The sequence below is a fragment of the Hemicordylus capensis genome, chromosome 3, assembly GCF_027244095.1.
Source record: "Hemicordylus capensis ecotype Gifberg chromosome 3, rHemCap1.1.pri, whole genome shotgun sequence".
Classification (NCBI taxonomy): domain Eukaryota; kingdom Metazoa; phylum Chordata; class Lepidosauria; order Squamata; family Cordylidae; genus Hemicordylus; species Hemicordylus capensis.
Genome location: NC_069659.1, coordinates 110,321,981 through 110,346,869, shown reverse-complemented (window position 1 = coordinate 110,346,869; position 24,889 = coordinate 110,321,981). Strand labels below are relative to the sequence as shown.

At 44.0% G+C, this 24,889-nt stretch overlaps 1 protein-coding gene across 3 annotated transcripts in view; it reads left to right on the top strand.

The window, feature by feature from the left end:
* Positions 1-24,889, top strand: part of POLA1 (DNA polymerase alpha 1, catalytic subunit) — a 467,466-nt gene that overhangs the window by 195,326 nt on the left and 247,251 nt on the right. For all 3 annotated transcript variants that reach the window (XR_008320234.1, XM_053312417.1, XM_053312419.1), the window contains exons 28-29: positions 2,799-2,891; positions 20,814-21,019. Coding sequence is in view for 2 of the 3 variants with exons in the window: in XM_053312417.1 (XP_053168392.1) it covers positions 2,799-2,891; positions 20,814-21,019 (299 nt within the window). In the remaining variant the exon portion in view is untranslated. The remainder of the gene's footprint in view (positions 1-2,798; positions 2,892-20,813; positions 21,020-24,889) is intronic.

Sequence of the window (24,889 nt, the reverse complement as noted above, 5' to 3'; positions counted from 1 at the left end):
ATTGAAAACTTATCTGTAAAAAAATTCCCATGTAGCTTTCTCCCTCCCTTTTTAAAAATCACTGTACAATTTTTCCAATGCCCTAAATATATTATCTGATTTGTCATGCTATTTATAGGGATGTGTGAACCGGTTTGGGGGTTTGGTTCAGGGGGTTGATGATTTGGGGTTGAACCGAAACACACACAACACACACACACACACACACACACACACACACAGTTCCATCTGAACCGGGACCAACCGCCCATCCGCCAGTTCACGAATTTTAATTTTTTAAAAATAATTCTTTACCTCTAGTCCCTTTGGGGGGTGGTTGTGTCCATGAAGGTTCCCCCTCCCCCCACTGGCCTCGGTAATCACCACTGCAGTCTGGTTTACCGCTTTTTTCGGCCAGTTTGGGCGTATTTCAGCCCAGCGGCCATTTTTCCTGTTGCCGCTTATGTGCAAATGGCCTCTGCAAGGCCTGGCATGGCCCAGGGCCTCACAGAAGCAATTTGCGCATGCGCGATGGCCATTTTTTTTTGGCCGCTGTGCATGAGCAAATGGCCTCTGCGAGGCCCTGGGCCATGCCAGGCCTTGCAGAGACCATTTGTGCATGTGCGGCTGCAGGCAAAATGCCCCCTGCGCCGAAATACTCAGGCCCAAACTGGCCAAAAATGTGGTAAACCGGGCAGTGGCAGTGATTACTGAGGCTGGCAGGGGGAAGGGGGAACCTTCACAGACCCCTGCCCCCCTTTATCTTTAGGAAGCCCCCTGAAGGGGCTAGAGGTAAAGAATTTTTATTTTTTTGTTTTTGTTTTTGTTTTAAAGCGGGACACCCCCCCCCCGACCAAACGGGGTGTGTGTGTGAGTGAAGGGAGGCTGGACTAAACTGGTCCGGTCAGGTTCGAGTGCAGTTCGCACTCGAACTGAACCGGGTAGCTGGTTCCGTGCATACCCCTAGCTATTTGACTAGTTTGCACAGTTGTTGTTGTTTTTTAAAAAAAACCTTCACCAAATTAATTCCCCACAATGTATCAAGTAGTTTTCAAGTAACTGAACTGAAATATTTGATGATGTAGGGTGAGAATCAACCATTGTTACACTAAAACAAATTAAAAGCTTTATGTGGATTTTTAAAATTGGAATACTCAGTGCATCAGTAAAACATATGTACCCTCTCACACTGTTTCTAGGTGTGAGAGGGTACACCTGAATAATCACCTGAAAAACATTAATTACAACTCTGAAATTGCTGAAGTTGCCTAGTATTGCATTGGCATCCATTCATTATTATGAATGAATTTTATTAAACAATGTTGGATATCCAGAGTAGCACTTTACATGTGCAGCAAAGCAAATGCCAGACTACCGATGTACTGTCACTTGAGCAGAGGAAGGGGCGATTTTCACCAAACTTCTTTTCCCTCTGAGGCCTACTGTGCATCACTAAAACATGTTCCTGAGGGCTGTGCAACCCTCAGGGACGTATTTTGGACACACACAGCTGACTTTAGAGGAAAGGGAAAAATGGTGAAAATTTCTCCAACCTATGCTCAAGTGACAGCATAGCAGTAGTCAGGAACCTGCACTGCTGCACATGTGCACTGTTATTCTGAATGTCAGCTAATGATGTTTTAGAAATGGAAAATATACCACTGGAAAAATAAAGTATAGGATTTTTTCTTGAAAATGTTCCATTCCACATGTCTGGTTTGCAGCATCATATTGGTCCCTTTTTTACATGATTACTGGTAGCTGTGGTTTATGGTTGTTGTTGTTTTGTTTGTTTTTTTGCTCTTGCAGTTTCACATGATCTTGGTCCTATAGAATGAAGCCCTGGGCTTCTATGCTCCTCTTCCCTTGTGCACTGTACTTAATTACTTCCTGGTTTGTGAGGGTATGAAGAGCAAACTATGGTTTTTGGTTGTCCTGCAGGATTGTTTGCAGGGTAAGTGCAAATCATAGTCTGCCTGTTGAGAAGTAACAGTGCATGATGGGAGGAAGAAAAAGAAACATATGTCTAAAAGCATCAGGCTCATTCCTGGGAGTGCCAAACCATCAATTAGCCATCAATTCACATGGAGTGCCAAACCATGGTTTTGCACTCCATGTGAATTGATGGCTAATTCACAGGTGGCCCTCGTTATTCGCAGGGGTTCAGTTCCCGCCAATTTCTGCTGATAACAGAACTGTGAACAAAGAAACTTTAAGTGTATGGGGATTGCCAATTTAGGTTCCTAAACTCACTGAATTGTGCTGAAAATCACAAGAAAAAATGGGGAGAGCAGAAACAAGCACAGTACCTTGTTTTTCAGTTCTCCAGCAATGCCCCCCCCCAAATTTCCAAATCCTCCTATTTTTGTTACCTTTTGAGCCCCCCACCCACCCAAAAGGGGCCACAAAATGGCTCAACATTACAAAATGGCAGCAGGAAATGATGTCAGAAGTAATTTCCAGCCACTCAAGAATCGCGGATAAGTGAAAATAACTCTATTTTCGCCTCATGAATAAAGAAACTGGGTTCTTATGTTCCAACCGCATATATAGGAAACCATGGGTAATGAAGGCCACATGTACTCCCTATGTTTTTTGTTTGTCAAATATATCTCCGATCTTAGACAGGGCAGTCAATTTTCAGTGTTGAAACACTTATTTCATGTGATCTGAGCATTTTTTTGCTATGACAGTTAAATTGGAACTAGGTCAAACATTTGAAGTTGCTACAACTTATGAACATTAATTGAGCCGTTGTAGACTTTTTGAAAAGAATGCTTGCCTTGCTGCTGTAACCTGCATTTCCATTCATTTTCTAGATGAATCTAGAAGTAATTTATGGTGATACAGACTCTATTATGATAAACACAAACCTCACCAACCTGGAAGAAGTCTTTAAACTGGGGAACAAGGTAAAAGAATTCTAAGGATATCCCCCGCCCCCCGCCACCGCCAAATAGTTCTGTGGTTTTCTAACAGGCCTCACTTGTGTATAAATAGTGAACCTATTAGTATCTGTAAGTTTTATACTTTGTAACTATCTTGATATTGAATTTTCATGAAAATGCTTCTTTTTAAAAAGCTGGTTTTTTTAGTAATGTATACCTGTGTTTCTTAAATCACTGTCCTCTGCCTGGAACTAAAAGTCTATCCACCCTGTCTTTTCACTTCTCTTTCTGAATAGGCTCAGTATTTTATCAGGTTTTGGAATCTGCGAAGCATGGTCTCTGTTAACTATTTCCTACAACAATATATTTATTAATGTATTAACCGCCCTGAGCCATTTTGGAAGGGTGGTATACAAATCAAATCAAATCAAATCAAATCAATACATAATGTGTGCTTTGCAAGAGATTATTTTTTCCAGTTGCTAGATGGTGATTTTCTTAAACAGCTTGCTAATGTGCCAGCATTCTGGATCTTATGCAGTACATCTTACAATGTCTGTATAACATAACACATTTAAAGCCAAGCCACATGGAATGTACTCTTAAAGAAGGGATAATTTTCTTCCTTGTTGATGTGCTTAATTCTTGAATAGTTTTAGAAGGCAGGCCTTCTAAACGCCCTCTACATGATGTGATCAGTTGCTTCTCCACCTAGAGATAAATAGGTAGAGGATACCCCTGACAAGTTAGTGATGTTTTAACTTCTGTATTACTATTTTAATTTGGTAACCATGCGTGATTTTAATATTTCTACTTTTGGTTTTTGATTCCATGGTCTCAAACAGGTTACAATTAATTTTATCCATATAAAATAACCAAGATAATTGAAAATATAAAAACCAATAGAACACAGAAAAAGCTTGTGAAAAATAAGAATAGGACCAGAATAAATTCCATTAATACCAGATGCCATTAATAGCTTGGGCAATTAATAGCAAGTACCCCTGCTAACTCAGCAGAGAGTCATCTTTTAAAATGGTGATTCTCTTATGTTTAGCAGGGGGAGATCAATTGGCCTTATCCAAACTCAGCACAGCAGCCCTCTAGTGGCTGCTGCTGGTATCTGCCTTATATTTCTTTTTAGATTGTGAGCCCTTTGTGGGACAGGGTACCATCTTATTTATGTATTATTTATTTTTCTATGTAAACTACTTTGAGAACTTTGGTTGAAGAGCTTTATATAAATATTCATCATCGTCGTAGCCTCAGGTCAAAAGGATTTTTTACCTAACCAAGGGTAAAATGCCTACTTGGTTACCTTGGTTTTACCTTGTTTAAATGCCTAACTAAGAAGTACATGACTAATAGATATGCAGAGCCACAGAAGAATACCTACTCTCTGCTAGCCATCCACATTAACTGTAAAGGTGATTATTCTCTCAGCATTCAGGAAGACATTCAGTTTTCTTTGCAATTCCACTTGACCAGAAGGCAGCGCAAACCAATTCTTTGGAAGGGTTCCTATAATTCTTTGTCATTCTCCTAGCTGCTTCCTCCCTGGGTGGGTGGCAACTGATCTCCAGGCCAATGACAACCTACATGATGAGGCAGACACAATATTTGGTTGTACAACTACCACAGTATTTTATATTGTAGTAGTAGCACAACTACCACTTGAGATATAGATGAAAAACTCCCAATACTGTGAGTTCTTGCACTTAATCTCTTGGGAAGCCCCTATAAAGATATTATTGGTGGAAATCAAAGATAAAAGGAAGACTCTTGCCACAACAAAGGAGATCAAGAAACCTAGTACAAAGCAGCCATTTTAAAGCCACACACAAAACTTCAACAGAGCAGATAGAAATCTAAATGTCTTTGTAAGGTTTTCTGGCAAAGGCTTCATTTAGTCTTCTTCTGGAATCATTGTTCTCTCTCCATCTTCATGAATAAAAAGAAATCCTGCATTAGTTTGTGTAAATGCACATAGAGGGCTAACTCCTTCACTTTGTGAAAGGATAGAATAGCTTTGAACGCCTGGGTGAACCCTGGGATATGCCATGGAGTTTGCACACAACCCACAGGATACACTCCTGGTGTCTTGAAGGCTCCAGAAATGGGCACAACATCTACTTGCCCTAAAAGCTACCTGCTAGACATAGAAGTCAAAAATTTTGATGTCATGGGGTGGGATTATGGGTTTTCACTCTTTTGTTCTTTTAAAACAAGACAGAAATTTGGGGGTAAATTGAAATATACATTAATATATAAAATGGCTATTTTTATCATATTTTAACTTTTAAACAGTAAAGTTGCAAAACAACTACATACAACTTAGCACATAAGATTTTTAAAAATAAAAACTTAAAGTATTCATACTTCTAAAATGTAACTATACTGAACAGTTATACAGTTGTAATTACAAACAGATGTAGTGCTAGAAATTGACCTGCTAATTGCTGCAGCCTGAAGTATCTGGACATGTCTGATATTTTGACCATTGAAAATTAGGGAGAGGGAGCTGAACATAAAGTACATATTTATTTACTTGAAATATTTCTGTCCTGCTCATCCAATACACTGATGCTCAGGGTGGCTTACAATAATGCTAGCTAAATAAAACACAACAGAATGATAAAAGCAATAAATAGTAATAAAACAAAACATAAAAACAAAAACAGCAGATAAAACAGCTGTCAGAACTAAAAATTGATTAAAACTGACAAAATTATAACTCATTTTTAAAAGCTGGTTTAAAAAGATTGGTGTACTCCAAAATCTTTTTAAAACTAATCAAAGAGGGAGATTGACAAAGCATCTCTGGGAAGGCATTCCAAAGATGAGGGGATACTACAGAGAAAGCCCTGTTCCTGGACCCTGCCAACTAGATCTGATTCAGTGGTGGAGCAGAGAGCAGGGCCTGAGATGACTATCTGAAGGGCCTGGTAGATAAACTATCTGAGGGTCCTGGTGAATGCAGTCTGACAGATAAGAACAGTCCTACTGGATGAAGCCCAAGGTCTGTCTAGTACAGCATCCTATTTCACACATTGGCCCACCAGAAAGCCCATAGGCCAGATGTGAGGGCACACACTCTCTCTTGCTGTTGCTGCCCTGCAACTGGTATTGAGAGTAGTGTTCTCTCTAAATTTTTTCATCTGTGTGCAGAATGAGTTTTGTTCTGGGAGGCAGCATTAAGGCAGTGTGTGTGCACATGCATCCAGAGTGGGGCCTTACTGATTCAACCTGAGTGGGATCTAAAATTTATTGAGCGGACATTAAAAAAAACTTGTGAGCACGCGCACACACACACATGCCTTAGAGGGAACACTGATTGAGAGGCATCTTGCCTCTGAGGCTGGAGGTGGCCTTTAGCCACCAGACTAGTAGCCATTGATAGACCTGTCCTCCATGAATTTGTCTAAGCCCCCTTTAAAGCCACACAAGTTAGTGGCCATCACCACATCCCATGGCAGAAAATTCCATAGATTAATTATGCACTGTGTGAAAAAGTATTTCCTTTTGTCAGTTTTAATTTCCTGGCATAAAATAGCCTGGTCCCAAGCCATATAGAACTTTGGAAGTCAATAACAGCACCTTTGAATCTGGCTCAGAAGCAAACTGACAACCACTGAAGGTAATATTTGTGTAGTGAATGACACCTATAAGCATCCATGCAACAGCCTTCTGAGCCAGTTGAAACTTTCAGTCAGTCTTCAAAGGCAGCCCCACATAGAGTGCATTGCAATCTGGATATATTTATTTTATTTTATTTGTACATTTATATCCTTCTCTTCCTCCAAGAAGCCCATAGATGGTTATTTTTATTCTCAGAACGACCCTGTGAGGTTAGGCTGAGAGTTAAGTGACTGGCCCAGAGTCACCCAGTGAGTTCCATGGCTGAATGGGGATTTGGACCCGCGTCCCCCTGATCCTAGTCCAGCACACTAACATGGGTAATTAGGTACATCTGGTTTATCTAGATAAGACAGCAACTGATATACTAGCCGAAGCTGGTAAAAGGGCACTGCTGGACACTGCCCCACCTGGACTTCCAGGGATAGCATGGGGTCTAGAAGGCCCCCAAGCTGTGAATGTAGTCTTTTGGGGCATGACACCAGACATATCTCACAACTGAGACTACCAGTTTTACTGCCTGAGAGTACCTTCATCTTACCTGAATTAAGTTTGTTTGTCCTCACCTATAAGAACCATCAACACTGAACAAACCTTTTGTGCAGCACCTGCCCCCTTTGACTGACTTTTAACTCTCTTCATGCAAATAGGCAGGGTAATAGGCTGCTTGTTTCCCTGAAGGAGGTTGAAACATGGTGTTGCAGTTGTTTGAGGTGAGAAAATATCTTCAAGATGAAGAAGGGCCAGATCAGGAGAATAGTATGTCTCCAGAATAAAGGGCAAGGCAGCAGTCAGAGAAAAGCTGGCAACAAGCAGGGAGGGGGCTCTAGGAAGAACCAAGGTTTGTGTATGCTTTTGTTGCATCCTCCCCTGTGAGGGGAAAAAGCTGAAATGCACCAGGGATTGAAGAACTATATATAAGAGAGAGTATAACAGAGAGACATTATACAGGCTTTTAAAGGAAAAATAGGAAGTGGCTGACATAATAGCTAATAAAGTTCTTGCGGTAGCAGACATTATGAAGTTGCTGTGGCACATGCTACTGTAGCTTGAGTAGTTTGTGTTGCCTCACCTTAGGAGAAACATGCGGAATTGATATATGTCTGATTATACTGCCTGGTGGTCCAGATGAGGTGGAACACCAGACGGTACCATTGGACATGTATCAATTCTGCATGTTTCTGCTCAAGGTGCAGCAACACAAAAACTACTCGAGCTGATGCACTTGATCAACCTGCTTATGTAAAGCAGACCTTGTGTTTGGGGACAGCAGTGAAATGCAGGCACATGAAATACTGCCTGCAGGGTGCTGTGGTGGGAGGTGGCATTCACCACTCAGTGGTATGCTTGCCACCTGAGGCCATCGCCTCATGGAGGAGCCAGACCTGGATCAGAGTAATAAAGATGGCCATTCTGGTGTTTCAAAGAGAAGTTTGGGGCGTCTACCTCTTATATGTATGCAGAGGATAGCTTTGCCAGAACAACTATTAAAAAGTGAGTCTAAAACCTTAGAGAACTGCTGCCAGTCAGTGTAGACAATACGGAGCTAGGTGGATTAATGCTCTGACTCTGTGTAAGGCAGCTTATCTTTTCCTATGTAAGCAAGAGGGGGGTGTCTTATTCCAGTGGGCATTTTACATCTTGTAATCTTCAGACTAGTCAGTGATCTTTGTAGGGATCCATGGTCCCTCACAACTGGGTCTTCTGTGCCTGTGCAGGAGGCTGTGGAAGAATCTATAGCTCTGCATATGTGCTCTCCGGCCCTTTAAGGCATAGTGATATCGGAGCCTACAAAGCCGGCTGTAGAGCGCCTCCCTCTTCAGTTCCTCCTTGTCTGTCGCTTGTGCTGCTTCGTGAAGGATCTGTTCCTGTTCCCTCATTCCGGTGAGAAAGTGAATATTGTTATTTGGATGGCTTTCTTGGTTTTGATTTGGACTGTTTTTCTGACAATTTTTTTATCTAATTCTCTGTGCTTTGACCTGGACTGTATTTTTGATTATTCTCTCGATTTATTGCTCTTTTTGGATTGTTTGACCTCAGACAGTTTTTGATTGCTATCTGGACTTGGCAATTTATTGGCTATGTCTACTAAAAGTTTTAAGTTTAGAACTGGAAAAGGTGCCGAAGAGGGCAACCAGAATTATCAGGGGCCTGGAACACCTTCTTTATGAGGCTAGGCTACAGCATCTGGGACTCTTTACCTTGGAAAAGAGGCAATTAAGGGGAGACATGATTGAGGTGTATAAAGTTATGCATGGAGTGGAGAGGGTGGACAGAGAGAAAATTTTATCCCTCTCTCACAACACTAGAACCAGGGGTCACCCCATGAAACTGAAGGTCAGAAAATTTAGGACCGACAAGAAGCGCATAACTAATCTATGGATTTCTTCGACGTGGTCTCTGTCTTTTACACCAATGGGATATGCGCCTGCACAGAGACTTCGTTGGAACCTAACAAGCTCAAGTTTCCTGCTTTGGGCGGAAACATCGCCACCAGCTGCTATATGCGGCTGCACCACTCGTCATCCCCAGTCTTTCATCGTCTGCACTTCAGTCTACATTGTGGGATCTGCAACTTGGCAAGAAGTAGGAACAGAATGTATCTCCTTGTTGTTTTTTCCTGCTTCCTTTTCTGTCTTTTCTTTTGTTTTCCTTTATTTCTTTTCACATAGTTGCATTTTTTGTTCCTTGCGTTTTGTTTGCGGTTTTCCTTTCTCCAGAGCCCCGATCCCAGCTGGGACGGGGTGCAGTGGTTGGCCAGCCTTCGGCATTTATGCCAGGCACAATGAACTTTAAGTGTGTTCAGTCCGGATCTAAAATCCCCTCCCCGATGCTCATACCAAGTGTCTCTTGTGCCTGGGGGAATCGCACATTGTTGAGACTTGTCTTCTCTGCCAGAAGTTTACGAAACAGGCTAACCAAAATAGGGCTTCTTGCCTGCGTGCAGCCCTGTGGAACTTGGCTCTCTGTTCCTCAGAAGCCTTATTCTTGAAGAAGTCAATTGAAAATGGCTTCTTCGGCTCAGTCAGACCTCTCTGAACCCGCCTCTGTAGGAGCTGAAAACCCAGTCTCGATACTGGTCTTCATGCGGCCCGTTGTCATTCCCACAACGATATCGAGCGCCTCGCCGCAGTCCATGACACCGGATCAGTCTTCAAACCCTTCGATATTGAAGCCGAAGAAGAAGAAGAAGAGGGGAAAGTTGTCCCGTGATTTATCGGCGCGTCAACATCTTCCCCCTATTCCAAAGAAGAAGAAGAAAATAGCCTCAGTTTCAACGTCGAAGGACCCTTTGGCCAAGAAGCCTAAGTTGGTCTCATCTAACCGGGAAATCGTGGACTTGTCTCTGGATTGTGCGTGCCCGTCTAGAGAACTATCAGTGGCGATGGATGAGCAGGACTGCATTTCATTGGGAAGCGAAGCGTATTCGCCAAGCAGGCCTGTTCCAGAGGATGCGTCGTGGCTGCCTCGGTGTAGTTCGCCCGTTCACCGCCATCAGGAGTGCCTCTCTCCAGGCGATCGAAGCTTCCATTGGCAATCTGAAGACCGCTCCTTAAGCTATTGACACAATAGGGACTGGGATTGTCGAGAATTGCTTTACACAGATCAATATTGTGTGTCGGAGCACTGCTCTACTTTGGATGAGGTGGCATTCTCTTATGATGCATGGTGTCAGGACTCAGTTCTTATTATCGCTACCAGCGGGATTCTCGTTTGGACTACTCGGACTATGTTTGGCCTCAGTACGGCCCTCGGTGCTCTGATGGTTCTTCTTATGGGAAACCAGGAACGGCTTGAGACTGGTGTGAAACCCCTCTCACTCTGAAGGGAGGGCACTTCTTGTTTCCTACAACGCTCTCCTCGAGTCAAGCATTGCGAGTCGAGTTGAGCATTTCGAGTCGCCCCCCAGTGCTCCAGTTCTATAGCAGGCTTCAACATTGGCCCTTGCACTACCAGTGGAACTTTCCACCTCAGTACTGACCGATAAAAGCAAGCTAGAACTTGCTGCGTTCCGCTGGCTGTGGCCTAAGACTCGTTGGCTTCTACTGAATCAGAGTATGAGAGCGACACTAGCTCCCCGGATTCGGAGGGTGTTTCCTGGGGCTCTTCTCTCCTGGACATACAGTCTGATTCCAAGCCCCTTTCTCCATCGGAGGATCTCAAGCAATATTCCACATATGTGGTATGTATGGTGTCGGCGCTGGGCATGAGTATCAGTACTCAGCAGAAAGGGGAATTGAACCCTTTGTTCAGTCTTATAGATGCAGAGGCCAAGGTACCGGCTGCCCTACCCCTTAACTCGGCCTTGTTGGGGGTCATGCAAGGCCATTGGAAGAAACTTGCGACTCTGTCCCAACCCAATAGACACCTGGAGAATTTCTATAGGGTGCAATTACAGGATGAGACAGCTTTCTTGAAGAATCATCCTGCCCCTAATTCCATCATCGTGGAAGCGTCCCTACAGAAGACTAGCGGTCACAGCCTGTCGACAACAGGTGACGAGGGCAGAAAACTGGACTCCTTTGGGAGAAGGCTTTATTCAGCCTCGGCTCTCCACCTAAGAGTAGCCAATTACCAGGCCTACAATGCCCGATATATCCACTTTCTGTTGGAGAAAGTGGCCTCCTTTTTGGATCTATTACTGCAAGACAAACGCAATTCAGCTAAGACATGCCTTCGAGAGGCGATCCAAGTTACTAAACAGGAACTCTACTTGGCCAGGTACCTGGTGGAATGTGCAGCCAAGGTGATGGCTATGCCAGTGGCTCTTAGGCAGCACGCCTGATTGTGTTCCTCTGGACTGACCTACGAGGCCTGCGCTAGTCAAGGACCTCCCTTTCAAAGATTCTAGCCTTTTTGTAGAACAAACTGATGACACACTTCAGAAGGTTCAGAAGTTGCGGAGTATGGCAAGGTCCATGTCCTATCCCTCACTGACACCTAAGCAGCAAAAACCTCCCTTGTAAAAAAAAAGGCCCCATCTCAATAGCAATTGCCTTCGAAACGCTCCTTTTGTGGCAACAAGTACCAACCCAGATGCAAGCCAGGGCCCCAATCTAACAAACCTGCCTTTCAAAAATAGCGCCCAAGTGCTTTCCTGAAGGAACAATGACTCGGGGACCTTTTGAACTCGCCTGGCCCCATTCTCAGCCAAATAGGACGAGGTGACCTTGGACCAGTGGGTCCTCATGGTCATATGTCTGCGTTACGCCCTCGGGTTTGAGGGGACGCAACCCATGTCAGGGATCGTGAGTACCCCATATACTTCGGAATTGGCCCAGGAGGTCTCCTCTCTCCTGTCAAATGATGCGATAGAACCTGTCACGAATCCGGAGAGTCCCAGCTTCTATTCCCTATATTTTATCTTGCCGAAGCCAGATGGATGTCAGCGTTCGATACTGGACCTCAGGGCCCTGAATAGACACTTGGTCTACAGGCGTTTTCGGATGCTGTTGATACTGAAAACACTGACCATCCTAGAAAAGGACATGTGGATGGTCTCCCTAGATTTGAAGGACGCGTACTATCATGTCTCAATCCATCCTCAGCATCGATGCTTCCTACATTTTCAGTTGGGGGGATCCCCTATCCATTCAAGGCCTTGCCACTTGGTCTCACAACAGCACCCAGGGTTTTCACGAAATATCTGGCCCTGGTGGTGGCTTTCCTACAGGAAAAGGGTCTGCAGGTCCTTGGACGATTGGCTTATCCTTGCGAATACCAGATGAGCAATTCTGGACGACCTGGGGGTGGTCGTAGATACCCTGCAGAGTTTGGATTTCCAAATCAATTTCAAAAAACTCAGTTGGAACCCGCCCAGGATATACTTCATAGGGCTGGTTTTTGATACGACCGCGGAGAAGGTTTTCCTTCTGAATAACCGGATATCTACTCTCCAGAGATTGGCCTGCAAATTTCTAGCAGGGGGTCCACAGACTATGCAATCAGTGCAGCGTTTGTTGGGGCACAGGGTGGCCACCACTTATACGCTGCCTTTGGCACACCTTCGGATGCATGCCATCCAAAGATGGTTCCTAAACGTATTCTACCCTCTTTGGGACCCAGCGCATTTGGAGCATACACCTCTTCGGTGGGTCTGGATGGCTGCAGCATGGTGGACAGACGTCTATCATCTGAACTTCGGCGCCCATTTTGGACTTCTCGGTCTTGGTGGGTGATCACAACTGATAGTGATCACAACCAATGGAGCTCGGTTGAGGGGGGCACGCTTAGACGGTTTTCACCTGAGCGGACATTGCTCGCCCAGGGAAAGAACCCGACACACCAACTGGAGTTGCTGGCCATATTCAACACCTTCAAAGGGTTCTTGCCAGTAATTGCCAGTCAATTTGTGACAGTCCAGACGGACAATACGACAGCAAAAGCCTACGTCATTTGACAGGGTGGCATATCTTCAGGGAGTCTGCTGTTACTGTCAATGGACCTTTGGCACTGGTGCATGGCTCATGCAGTCTCGCCCAATGTTCCCTGAATGTTCAGGCGGACGCTTTGAGCTGGATGTCGACAGTCTCCCATGAGTGGACCCTGAACCGCGGGGTTCTCGGGAGCGTATTTGCAAAATGGGGTGTTCCGACTCTGGACCTGTTCGCTTCCAGGGACAATGCTCAGTGTGTCCTCTATTGCTCCAGGGGAGGGGAAGGAGAGGACTCTCTGGGCAATGCCTTTGTCCTGGACTGGACAGGCCCTGTGCTTTACTTTTTACCTCCGTTCCCCCTTATTCCAAGGGTGCTGAGCAAAATGAGGCTGGATCAGACCATGGCCATTTTGACAGCCCCTTGGTGGCCCAGGAGGCCTCGGTTTCCGGCTCTGAAGCAGATGAAGCAGGCTTGGATACATCTTCCCACTCTGTTGTACCTGCTGTCGCAGGAGCGGGGCCAGGTGCTTCACCCAGATGTTCGGTCTCTCCATCTGACGGCCAAGAAGATCCTGCCGCTGAAACGAAGATCCTCCCGCTGAAACGAAGGGACATTTCTGTGGCAGCTAGAAAGCAGTCCACGCGTAAATCTTATGATCATAAGTGGACCTGTTTCTGTTCATTTGCTGTTTTGCATAAATTTGATGTGTTCAACCCTGCTGTACAAGACATCTGTAATTATCTACTTTCACTTAAGAAGTCTGGTCTAAAACTCTTCTCCCTTAGGGTGTACTTGGCTGCAGTTGTGACCCATTCCTTGTCTTCTCGGCCTTCGTGGTTTAAAGACCCGTTGGTAAAGAGTTTCTTGAAGGGTCTCTCACATGTTTTTCCTGATGATCCTGTTATGGCACCTGCCTGGGATCTATCTGTGGTTTTGGCTGGCTTGTTGCAGCCTCCCTTTGAGCCTTTGGCCTCTATTGAGCCCCTTCTCCTTTCTTGGAAGGTTGCCTTTCTGGTGACCATTACCTCCGCCAGGAAGGTGCGTGAATTGCTGGCCCTTAGGGCTGATTTACCTTACCTCCAATTTCACAAGGACAAGGTTGTGCTCAGACCTGATGTCCATTTCCTCTCTAAGGTGGTCTCTACATTCCATTGTTCTCAGCCTCTCACGTTGCCAGTAGTCTTCCAGAACCCTTCTTCTGATGCTGAGCATAGATTGCATCGCTGGGTTGTTAGATGGGCGTTATCCTTCTATGTTCAGAGATGGGCTAAATGGAGGAAAACTCCCTCACTGTTTATTCTTTATGATGGGCCCCATAGATGTCTCCAAGTTTCTGCTCAATCCATGTCTAGGTGGATTGTGTCGACAATTGAGCTCTGTTATAAATTGGCCCATAAACAGTTACCTGTCCCAGTTAAGGCCCACTCAGTCAGGTCCATAGCGACCTCTGTTGTCTTTGTTCGGGCAGTCCCATTGGATACTATCTGTCAGGCGGCTACTTGGGCTTTGCCCCTCTCATTTATCTGCCATTATGCTATTGATGCCAGGGCACGAAATGATGCTGTATTTGGCAGGAGTGTCCTGCAATCCATTTTCAGTTGATGTACTTGTTTCTGAAATAAATACTTCTGGCAGATTAACATTGCTTCTGTTTATTCCCTTCTTCTTGAGTGCTAGCTTGTTATGCATCCATTGGTCATCTGTAACTTTGGTTCTTCTGGTGGTCATCTGTCCTTTTACACTCCCTCTCGTCATCCCCGCGGGGTCTCCTGAAGGCGGACTCCATAATTGAGGGGATGAGGAGTGGCGCAGCCGCATATAGTGGCTGGGGGCGGGGTTCCTGCCCAAAGCAGGAAAATTGAGCTTGTTAGGTTCTGACGAGGTCTCTGCGCAGGCACATAGTCCATTAGTGTAAAAGTACAGATGACCACTAGAAGAACTAAAGTTACAGGTAAGCAACCTGTAGTTCTTTGCCATGGGATGTGGTGATGGCCACCAACTTGGATGGCTTTAAAAGGGACTTAGACAGATTCATGGTAGACAGGTCTATCAATGGCTACTAGTCTGGTGGTTGTGGGCTACCTTCATCCTCAGAGGCACAATGCCTCTCAAACCCAGTTGCAGGGGAGCAACAGCAGGAGAGAGGACATGCAGATACCTCTTGCCTGTGGGCTTCCCAGAGGCATCTGGTGAGCCACTGTGTGAAACAGGATGCTGGACTAGATGGGCCTTGTGCCTGATTCAGCAGGGCTGTCCTTATGCTTTTAAAAGTTGTGCAACTTGCAGGGGCACTATATTCTCCTCTGATGGCCGTACTGACTGCCTCATATATTTGGGGGATATCATAATACCAGTACCTACAAGGTCTGTTTGTCATTTAAGAAAAAGACCCATTTAAGCAGGGAATTACAACTGAAGGCCTCTGCGCATGGAAATATTCTCTGTCCAGGGACCCCGAGGCCGAGCCTTCCGCAGCTGAAATTGGTGCCACCTAGCCTCTTGGCACCGTCTGCATCCACCACAGCGCTGACCCCGTCGATGTCTGCCACATCTTCAAGTGTGTGTTTTAAGAAGCCCTTGGAGAGAGGCCATGAGCACTCTCAGAAACATAAGCATGACCGACACCGCTCGTCTATGGGAGAACCACACAAGAAGCCTGAGAAGCATGCTTCGTCCTTTACCCCGAGTTTGACGCTCTCCGTGTTGCCAAAGTTGCACTTGACCCCGAGTTCGATGCCTAGGTTGTCAACGTTGTCTACCATTAAGATCCCATCGCCTTCTACAGCACAGCCAACCACCTCGTTTTAACTTCGGCCTTTGTCTTCTTCCAAGCCTCCGACATCGAGAGCTTCACTTCCTGCCCCCTCGGCATCGAGGGACTTCAGTCCTCTGGGACATTCCTCGACATTGGCACGCTCGGCACCAACTGCACCGGCATTGACCCTACTCTTTCAGCTCCAAGCCGTTCAACAGCTTTGATGTCTGTGTCTCCTCTTTCAGCGTCAACCTCAACTGATTCAGGCCCAAGGCACTCACCCTTCCAGTGCAGGTACCACCCTAATTACAAACAGCAATACCAACCGTGGCCTTCCCAGGACAGGAATTTTTTTTTGACAGTACACTAGGCACCCCTTCCATCAGCGCCAAAAGGGTCAACAAAAACTGAGGCCTCAGGACCAATCCAAGCAGTCCTTTTAACGAGGAGGACCTGGAAGTATCTATCCCCGTTCCCTCAGCCTCTATCTATCTCGCCCCCTTTCTCCTTTCCTGATGTCTAGTGACATCAGATGCCTGGGTGTTGTGCATAGTGGCTATGCTATTGAATTTGACTCTCTACCCGCCCATGTGGGCATAAAATACACCCACTCAATTCCTGTCCTTGAAGAAGAGGTGTCTTCGCTGCTCCAAAAGGACTCCATAGAACCAGTTCCATCTTCTTCCATGCATTCTGGCTATTATTCTAGATACTTCCAGGTTCCTATGCATGAAGGGAGAGAATGTTCTCTAGGAATCCCTGAGAATGGGAATTCATTGTGAGAATTTCCTTTTCTCCCAGGTCTCCCACAATTCATTCTGTGTTCTATAAGCTTCAAGATGCAAAAATATAACACACCAAGAATAGGTTACCATGCATGGCTGAAGCACCCTTTGCAGAATCCTCCTAAATGCTGCATCTGCTGAGGAATATACATACATCTTATAATGCCTAGTAAGCAACATATGCTATGATACCCACATAACCTCGCTACAGATTTCCTAGAGGGAGGAATTACCCCCCAAACTGCTGAGGTCTCCACTCCCTGAATAGAGGGCTATAATCTGCTCTGAAGGTTGCCTTCCCAAATTCTCTTAGACCATCACTGTGCAGTTACACAGCCACCAAAATATTATCACCTGAGAGAACTTTTTTTCTCCAGGGAGGAATCCTGTAAAGAACAAATGTTCAGATTTTCTGACAGAGGGCAGTCTATCCAGGAAGAAATGCACAGAGCCCAGTGCACCTCTAGCCTATACCATCTCTTTTCTTGCTAATGTATCAACTTGGGGGGAAAGGATGGCGTAACTATCTCTTGTGACCTGTGAAAAACTGAATTGATATTTGCTGTAACTGTTGGATCTGGGTGAAGTACTACTTTGTCCACCTTGAAGGCACATAACTCAGGATTTGAGGAGAGTACCTCCAATTCCAAGAATCTGCAAGCTGATGTAGTAGTTATGAGAACCAGTTTGACTTTATGTGGGAAATGAGAGGATTAAGTAGAGTTGCACGCTTTAGGAATCTGCAAACACAGAAGTGACTGGAAATAAACTAAACTTTTTATGTAGGAACCCCGGTACACTGTTCAAGGCTGCAGTGTGCCTTGAGCGCTAGTACTCAAACTCCTTCTGAGTTCAGCCTGAAGGAAATTCAGAATATCTTGTCTACCCTCCAGACCCCTATCTGCCTTCCTGCACCACATACCCTACTTGTAGAAATCCCCCAAGATGACAGTAGTGTGGCCAGAACCTCCTCTGAATACCCCAATCATCTTAGCCATTGGCAATTAGCCTCCTGACTATCAATTGGAACTTCTCTGGGTGATGGCGAAATTTGGGGCCTAGTGAAAACTGGATCCCCTTGTTTGGGACATCTACCCCAATGAGGTACTGGATAACCAGTATGGATAATCTCCATGCTGAGTTGAATTCTTCAGATGACCTGTGAAAGCAGTAGCAGCAGGATCTTGGTGAACATAAGGGTGCTGACATGAGGCCAAAGGGCAGAGCCCAGAACTAGGAGTGTATCTTGTTGTATGAAAAGTCAAGTTGTCTCAAGTGGTTGGCTTCAAATGGTACATATAGATATGCCTCTGAAAATTTGGTAGTTGCTAGACAGTCCTGCTTGACAATAGCTGCCATGAAAGCTTCCAGCATCTCAAACTGCCTCTTGCATAGAAATTTGTTTCACCACTTGAGGTCCCTCTGGTCTCCACTTTCCTGTCCTTTTCTGGGCACCAAGAAAAAACTGGAATAAATTCCATTTCATCTTGGCCTCTGTTTCAGTCATCTTTGTTGGCTGGTTTCATTGAACATCAGGTGTTTTACCAAATGTTTGTATCTTGGTGATGTCATGAACTTGTTCTGAGGGTGTCAAGCAAATCTATGAGTATAACCCCAAGAAATAGTTTTCTGGGCCCAAGAATCTCTCTGTCAGCTGTGGAGCTAACTGGCATCAGGAGGAGTGTTGCTTTTTGTGCCTTTGGAGAAAGGATAAGCCAGAAACTTATTGAGTTGGGTTTTCTGGTAGTGTCCTGGGATCAGGACCATTTGGCCTTGGATCCAGGATGCAATTATTATTTGAAGGCTTGCTTGGTGGGGCAAAAGACAGCTATTGTCTATGCTGGTCCATGTTACGAGATGGGAGGGAGGAAGAATTGAAGAAGCAGAATAAAAAAGATGTCATTTAAAACTGTAAAAATGAATTAGTTTTGAGGAAACTCACAGGTGGCCCTGCTTCTGCTCTGAGAGAGCAAGGACACCCCCTCCCCTTGGAGGCACTGTTGTAGGTTGTTGGCCCTGGCCCCCACAACCTGCAGTTGATAGTCATTTATTTGGGGTTGTAAGAACAAACAGTGGGCTGTAGGAGGTGTGTGTGGGCGGGAGGGACTGCACCCATGCCACTGAGGGAGTGTTGGGACCAGAGTGATCTTGATTGGAAAACAAACAGTGGCTGGGGATACATTCTTTTTTGGAGCGTGCTCTTTTTCTTCCTCCCTCCTGTCCGTTCCCAAATTAGAACCTTTTATTGGAACAAGGGAAAATGAGGGGTCTGAGGTAGAAGCAGCTTAACTTGGCACACAGTGGCTAGAATATGTGGGTACTCATTCTCCATCCTTTATGGAAGGAAATTAACTTGTTCATAAATGATCAAGAAGGTGGGGTAAGCAGCAAAATAGCCAGATTTGCAGATGACACTAAACTATTCAGGATAGTGAAAATCCAAAACAGATTGGGAGGAGCTCCAAAAGGATCTCTTCAAAATAAGTGAGTGGGTGACAAAATGGGAAATGTGTTGTAAGCAAGTGTAAAGTGATGCATATTAGGGCAAAAAACCCCAACTTCACAAATACACTGATGGTGTCTGAGCTGTCATTGACTGAGCAGTAGAGAGATCTTGGGGTTGATGTGGACAGCTCTTTGAAAGTGTTTTCTCAGTTAATCGCAGCTGTGAAAAAGGCCAATTCCATGTTAGTGATCATTAGGAAGGAAATTGAAAATTAAAATGCTAATATTATAATGTCCTTATACAAATCTGTGATGCGGCCACATTTGGAGTACTGTGTGCAGTTCTGGTCATTGCATCTCTAGAAGTACATTGTAGAACTGGAAAAGGTGCAGAAGAAGGCAACCAAGATGATTGGGGCCTGGAGCACCTTCCTTATGAGGCAAGGCTGCAGTATCTGGGGTTTTTTTAGTTTGAAAAAGAAGTGACTATGGAGAGACATGATAGAGGAGTATAAAATTATGCATGGAATACAGAGAGAATTTTTTCTCCCTCTCACAACACTAGAACCAGGGGTCATCCCATGAAACTGGATGCCAGGAATTTAGGGCCTAATAAAGAAAGAAATTTTTTACACAGAGCCTTGTGTGAAAAATTAATCTATGGACTTCTCTGCCACAGGATGTGGTGATGGCCACTAGCATGGATGGCTTTAGAAGGGGCTTAGACAAATTCACGGAGGACAGGTCTATCAATGGCTACTATTCTGGTGGCTATAGGCCATCTCCAGCCTCAGAAACAAGATGCCTCTTGCTCCCCTGCAATACCAATTGGAGGGGAGCAACAGCAGGAAAGAGCGTATGCCCTCAGCTTTTGCCTATGAGCTTCTCAAAGGCTTCTTGTGGACCACTGTGTGGAACAGGATGCTGGACTGGATGGGCCTGGGCCTGATCCAGCGGGGCTGCTTATGTTCTTATCAGTTCCTAGATCATCTGGGCAAGTCTCATTTTCTTCCTCATCAACTGTTTCTTTTCATTTCAACTTCAGAGAGTCCCTCTGCCTGCCAACATGTGGCTGCATATTAATCCTGTCATCCGTATATCTCTCCATGTTGAACAGGCTGTCCTAATTCCTCTTTTGGCATCAGTGTCACTCCAGCCTACTTCTTTTACCCTCCACCTGTAGGCTTTTTGTGGGTGGTGGAGGGGAGGAGAGTAGAATCAGAGGCCTATTACCTTTGCTTGTGTAATGCCAAGGAGAGCAATTTGGACTAGATCATGTCCTCTTATAATCAAAACCAGATGGAAGCTTCATGGTTTATCTCAGCTGGGGAAACTTCTCTTTCCCAAATGAAATCCTGCTTTAGGTTAGAAAGAACTGTGGGATTTGTCTGGGGATCTGCATCTTCAGAATTTTCTGTCCCCTTCTGATTAACTTAATATAATATCTTGCTTGCCGCTTAGGTTATTAGACAAAATCAAATGTTAAAACATTTCAGAAGTTTCTCTTGCTTTTTACATTCTACTTTTAAGAGACAAGGAAGGAGAAGCTATAGACTTAAATCACATTTAGGGAAGCCAGGCTTTTGCTCCCGGTCAGTGGAGGCAGGGAAAGACTGAACAAACTGGTAATCAGAATCCCTGGAGTGAGTGGGGCAGCCAACTGTTAAGGAGAGCAGACTATACTTGAGGTGGCTGACTGTTTGGAACATGGGGCAGAGCTAGGCTTCTCTTTCCTTCAGGCTTTTTCAAAGGTTTTGAAAAAAGCATGGGAAGCTCTATGGTTTCCTATTCCTGTGCTATGTATATGAACATATTTTGTAAACTGTTCTTTTATAGCATATGTCAAATAAATCTTCCTCCACCCCCATGCCATCTCCTTACTTTTACAAAGTATGTCCAATGATTAAGGTGATTTTGTTTGTGTGTGTGTGTCCTGATATGTTTCTAGATCAAAAGCGAAGTGAACAAGCTATACAAATTGTTGGAGATCGATATTGATGGCATTTTTAAGTCCCTTTTACTGTTAAAAAAGAAGAAATATGCTGCTTTGATTGTGGAGCCAACAGGAGAGGGAAAGTATGTAACCAAGCAAGAACTTAAAGGGCTGGACATAGTGCGAAGAGACTGGTGTGACATTGCAAAAGAGACTGGAAAGTAAGTTACTTTGTGTTTCTTGGGTTCTCGCCTTCCTGAATAATGTGTCATTCAGAAACTTGAGTAGCTCACCACTCATTCATAGATCATTTATGAACAGATTAAATAGCACCAGTCCAATACCAATACATATCCTTGAGGGACCCTAATGCTTGCTTCCCTTCATTGTGATTGTCAGTGCATTTGCTTCATCTGCTTCCTGCATTGTAACCAGTTGTCTGCCTTTTTTACCCATGCTAGGTTTGCAACTCCTGCAGAATTTCTGAATAGTCATAATGTTTTATTGACACAATAATGCTAAAGGCTGTGATCTTATCCACACTTACTTAGAAATAAGCTTAGTTGAAATTGGTGGTATAAGTAAAGAAGCTTAGCATTGTTATGTAAGCATAGATGTTTCATAGAAGGTTATTCACAGAGAGCGTGATTCAGTAACTGTTTATACAGGTACAGTGTAATTGGTGCAAATTTAAATGCTTGACTTCATAGTAAAAATATAGGAATACTATTGCAGCTTTAATAGATAATATGAATAAATTTATTTCACAGCCCCAGATCTTCATATCATCAAAGACAAAACACAGCCTAGTACGAATTCAGATTATCTCAGAAGTCCTTACATACAGAATCATGAAGTAATCTATCCCTCAGAATATTAGCACTCGCGATGTCAAACAGATGTCTCTTAACTTTCATCATATTCTGTTATGTTTTGTTCTTTCTTCAAGCAATCATTAAGCAAAATATACCCCCCTTAGGGGGTGGGGCCGCTCAGGAAAGAGCATCTGCATGCTTGCATAAAGAAGTTCCCAAGTTCCCTCCCTGGCATCTCCAGATAGGGCTGAGAGAAACTCCTGTCTGTAACCAATAACCTTGGAGAAGCCGCTGCTACTCTTTATGATTTATGTTATTAGTTTATTCAATTTATATACCACCCATCCTAAAGTGGCTCACGGCAGTTTTATTTACATTAAAATAAAAAACAAATAAAACAATTACAATCAAAAAACATTTATCCAGATTAAAACTCATTAAAATTAAAATTCAAACTAGATATTAAAAGCCAGGCTAAAAAGATGAGTCTTTAAGGCTCTCCTGAAGACCTCCAAGGAATATAATCCTCTTAGATCCACGGGAAGCAAATTCCACAATATAGGGGCAATAACTGAGAAGGCCTGATCCCAGGTTGCCACCAGATGAACTGGTGGCACCTGAAGGCAGACTCCTCCTGATGATCTTAAGCAGTGGGAGGTCTAGTCAAGAAAGGCTTTCTCTCCGGTAACCTGGACCTAAGCCATTCAGGGCTTTAGAGGTAATAACCAGCACTTTGTACTTTGCCTGGAAACACATCAGTAGCCAGTGCAACTGTTTAAAAACAGGCATAATGTGGTCTCTTCGGGATACCCCAAAGACCAATCTGGCTGTCACATATTGTCACATATAGAACCAGCATGGTGTAGTGGTTAGAGTGCTGGACTAGGACTGGGGAAACCCAAGTTCATTTCCCCATTCAGCCATGAAACTAGCTGGGTAACTCTGGGCCAGTAACTTCTCTCTCAGCCTAACCTACTTCACAGGGTTGTTGTGAAAGAGAAACTCAAGTATGTAGTACACTGCTCTGGGCTCCTTGGAGGAAGAGCAGGATATAAATGTAGTAGTAGTAGTAGTAGTAGTAGTAGTAATAATAATAATAATAATAATAATTAAAAATTGGACTGCTCCAGGCGATGATGAACTGCATGGCTTTTGGCTTAAACACCTAACAAGCCTTCATAAACAACTATCAAAACAGTTCAATCACATTTTGCAAGGAGGTGATATTGAACAATGGCTAACAACTGGGAAAACTCATCTCATCATGAAAGACCCAGCAAAAGGTGCACTTCCAAGTAATTATAGACCGATCACCTGCCTGCCAACCATGTTCAAATTATTAACTGGAATAATAGCAGATGAAGTCATGCAACACTTACTAACTAACAAACAGCTTCCAGTTGAACAGAAAGGAAATTGCCCAAACACCAGAGGCACAAAAGACCAGCTGCTGATTGACAAAATGATTTTAGAAAACTGCACGAGAAGAAAAACCAATCTAAGTGTTGCATGGATTGACTACAAGAAAGCCTTCGATTCATTGCCTCACACATGGATACTAAAATGTTTAGAAACAACTGGTGTCAGCAAAAACATTCAGATAATTATTTTAAAAAGCAATGAGCCTGTGGAGTACACAGTTAACAATCAATGGCGAGACACTTGGACAGGTTAGCATTAGAAGAGGCATTTTCCAAGGGGACTCACTATCCCCTCTGTTGTTTGTAATCGCCATGACTCCACATTCACAAATACTAAACAAAACAGGCCTCAGATACCAAACATCTAAAACATCAAGTCAAATCAACCATCTGCTGTACATGGACGATCTGACGTTGTATGGAAAGTCCCAGTCAGAAATCGAATCACTGCTAAACACTGTCCGTATATTCAGTAGCGATATAGCAATGGAGTTTGGACTAGACAAGTGTGCTGCATTAATAATGAACAGAGGAAAAATAAGAAAAACAGAAGGAATAGAACTGCCCAATGGAAGCAACATCAAGAACCTGGAAGAGAAAGAACCTTACAAATACTTGGGCATTCTCCAGGCTGATAACATTGCACACACTGAAGTTAAAAGAAAAATTGGAAGTGAATACATCAGGAGAGTTAGAAAAATCCTAAAGTCCAAACTCAATGGCGGGAACACCATACAAGCCATAAACACCTGGGCTATACCTGTTATCAGATACACTGCAGGAATAATAGACTGGACCCAGGCTGAGCTAGAGACGCTGGATCGTAAGACCAGGAAAATCATGACCATCAATCATACTCTGCATCCCCGCAGTGATGTCGATAGGCTATATCTCCCTCGCAGCTCAGGTGGAAGAGGGATGCTGCAAGTCCATCAAACAGTAGAGGAGGAGAAAAGAGGCCTTGAAGAATATATAAAGGACAGTGAAGAAGATGCACTTCAAATGGTCAATAATGCAAAACTATTCAACACCAATGAAAAAAAGCAGGCCTACAAGAAAGAACAAGTCAAGAACCGAGCAGAAAAATGGAAAAATAAGCCACTGCATGGTCAATATTTGCACAATATAAGTGGAAAATCAGACATCACCAAGACCTGGCAATGACTTAAGATTGGCAACTTGAAGAAAGAAACAGAGGGTTTAATACTGGCTGCACAAGAACAGGCACTAAGAACACATGCAATAAGAGCAAAAGTCGAAAAATCCACCACAAATAGCAAGTGCCGCCTTTGTAAAGAAGCAGATGAAACTGTGGACCACCTGATCAGCTGTTGTAAAAAGATCGCATAGACTGACTACAAACAAAGTCATGATAAAGTAGCAGGGATGATACACTGGAACATCTGCAAAAAATACAAGCTACCTGTAGTCAAAAATTGGTGGGACCATCAAATTGAAAAAGTTGAAGAAAATGAAGATGTAAAAATATTATGGGACTTCCGACTACAAACAGACAAACATCTGCCACACAATACACCAGATATAACTGTAGTCAAGAAGAAAGAAAAACAAGTCAAAATAATCGACATAGCAATACCAGGGGATAGCAGAATAGAAGAAAAAGAAATAGAAAAAATCACCAAATACAAAGATTTACAAATTGAAATTGAAAGGCCCTTGGTGCAATTCCACAACAACTTGAAGAGCACCTCAACACCATAGGGGCCACAGAAATCACCATCAGCCAATTACAAAAAGCAACTTTACTGGGAACAGCCTATATTCTGTGACAATGTCTATAACAAAAGCAATGACATTGACAATAAAATCCAGCCATCCCAGGTCCTTGGGAAGG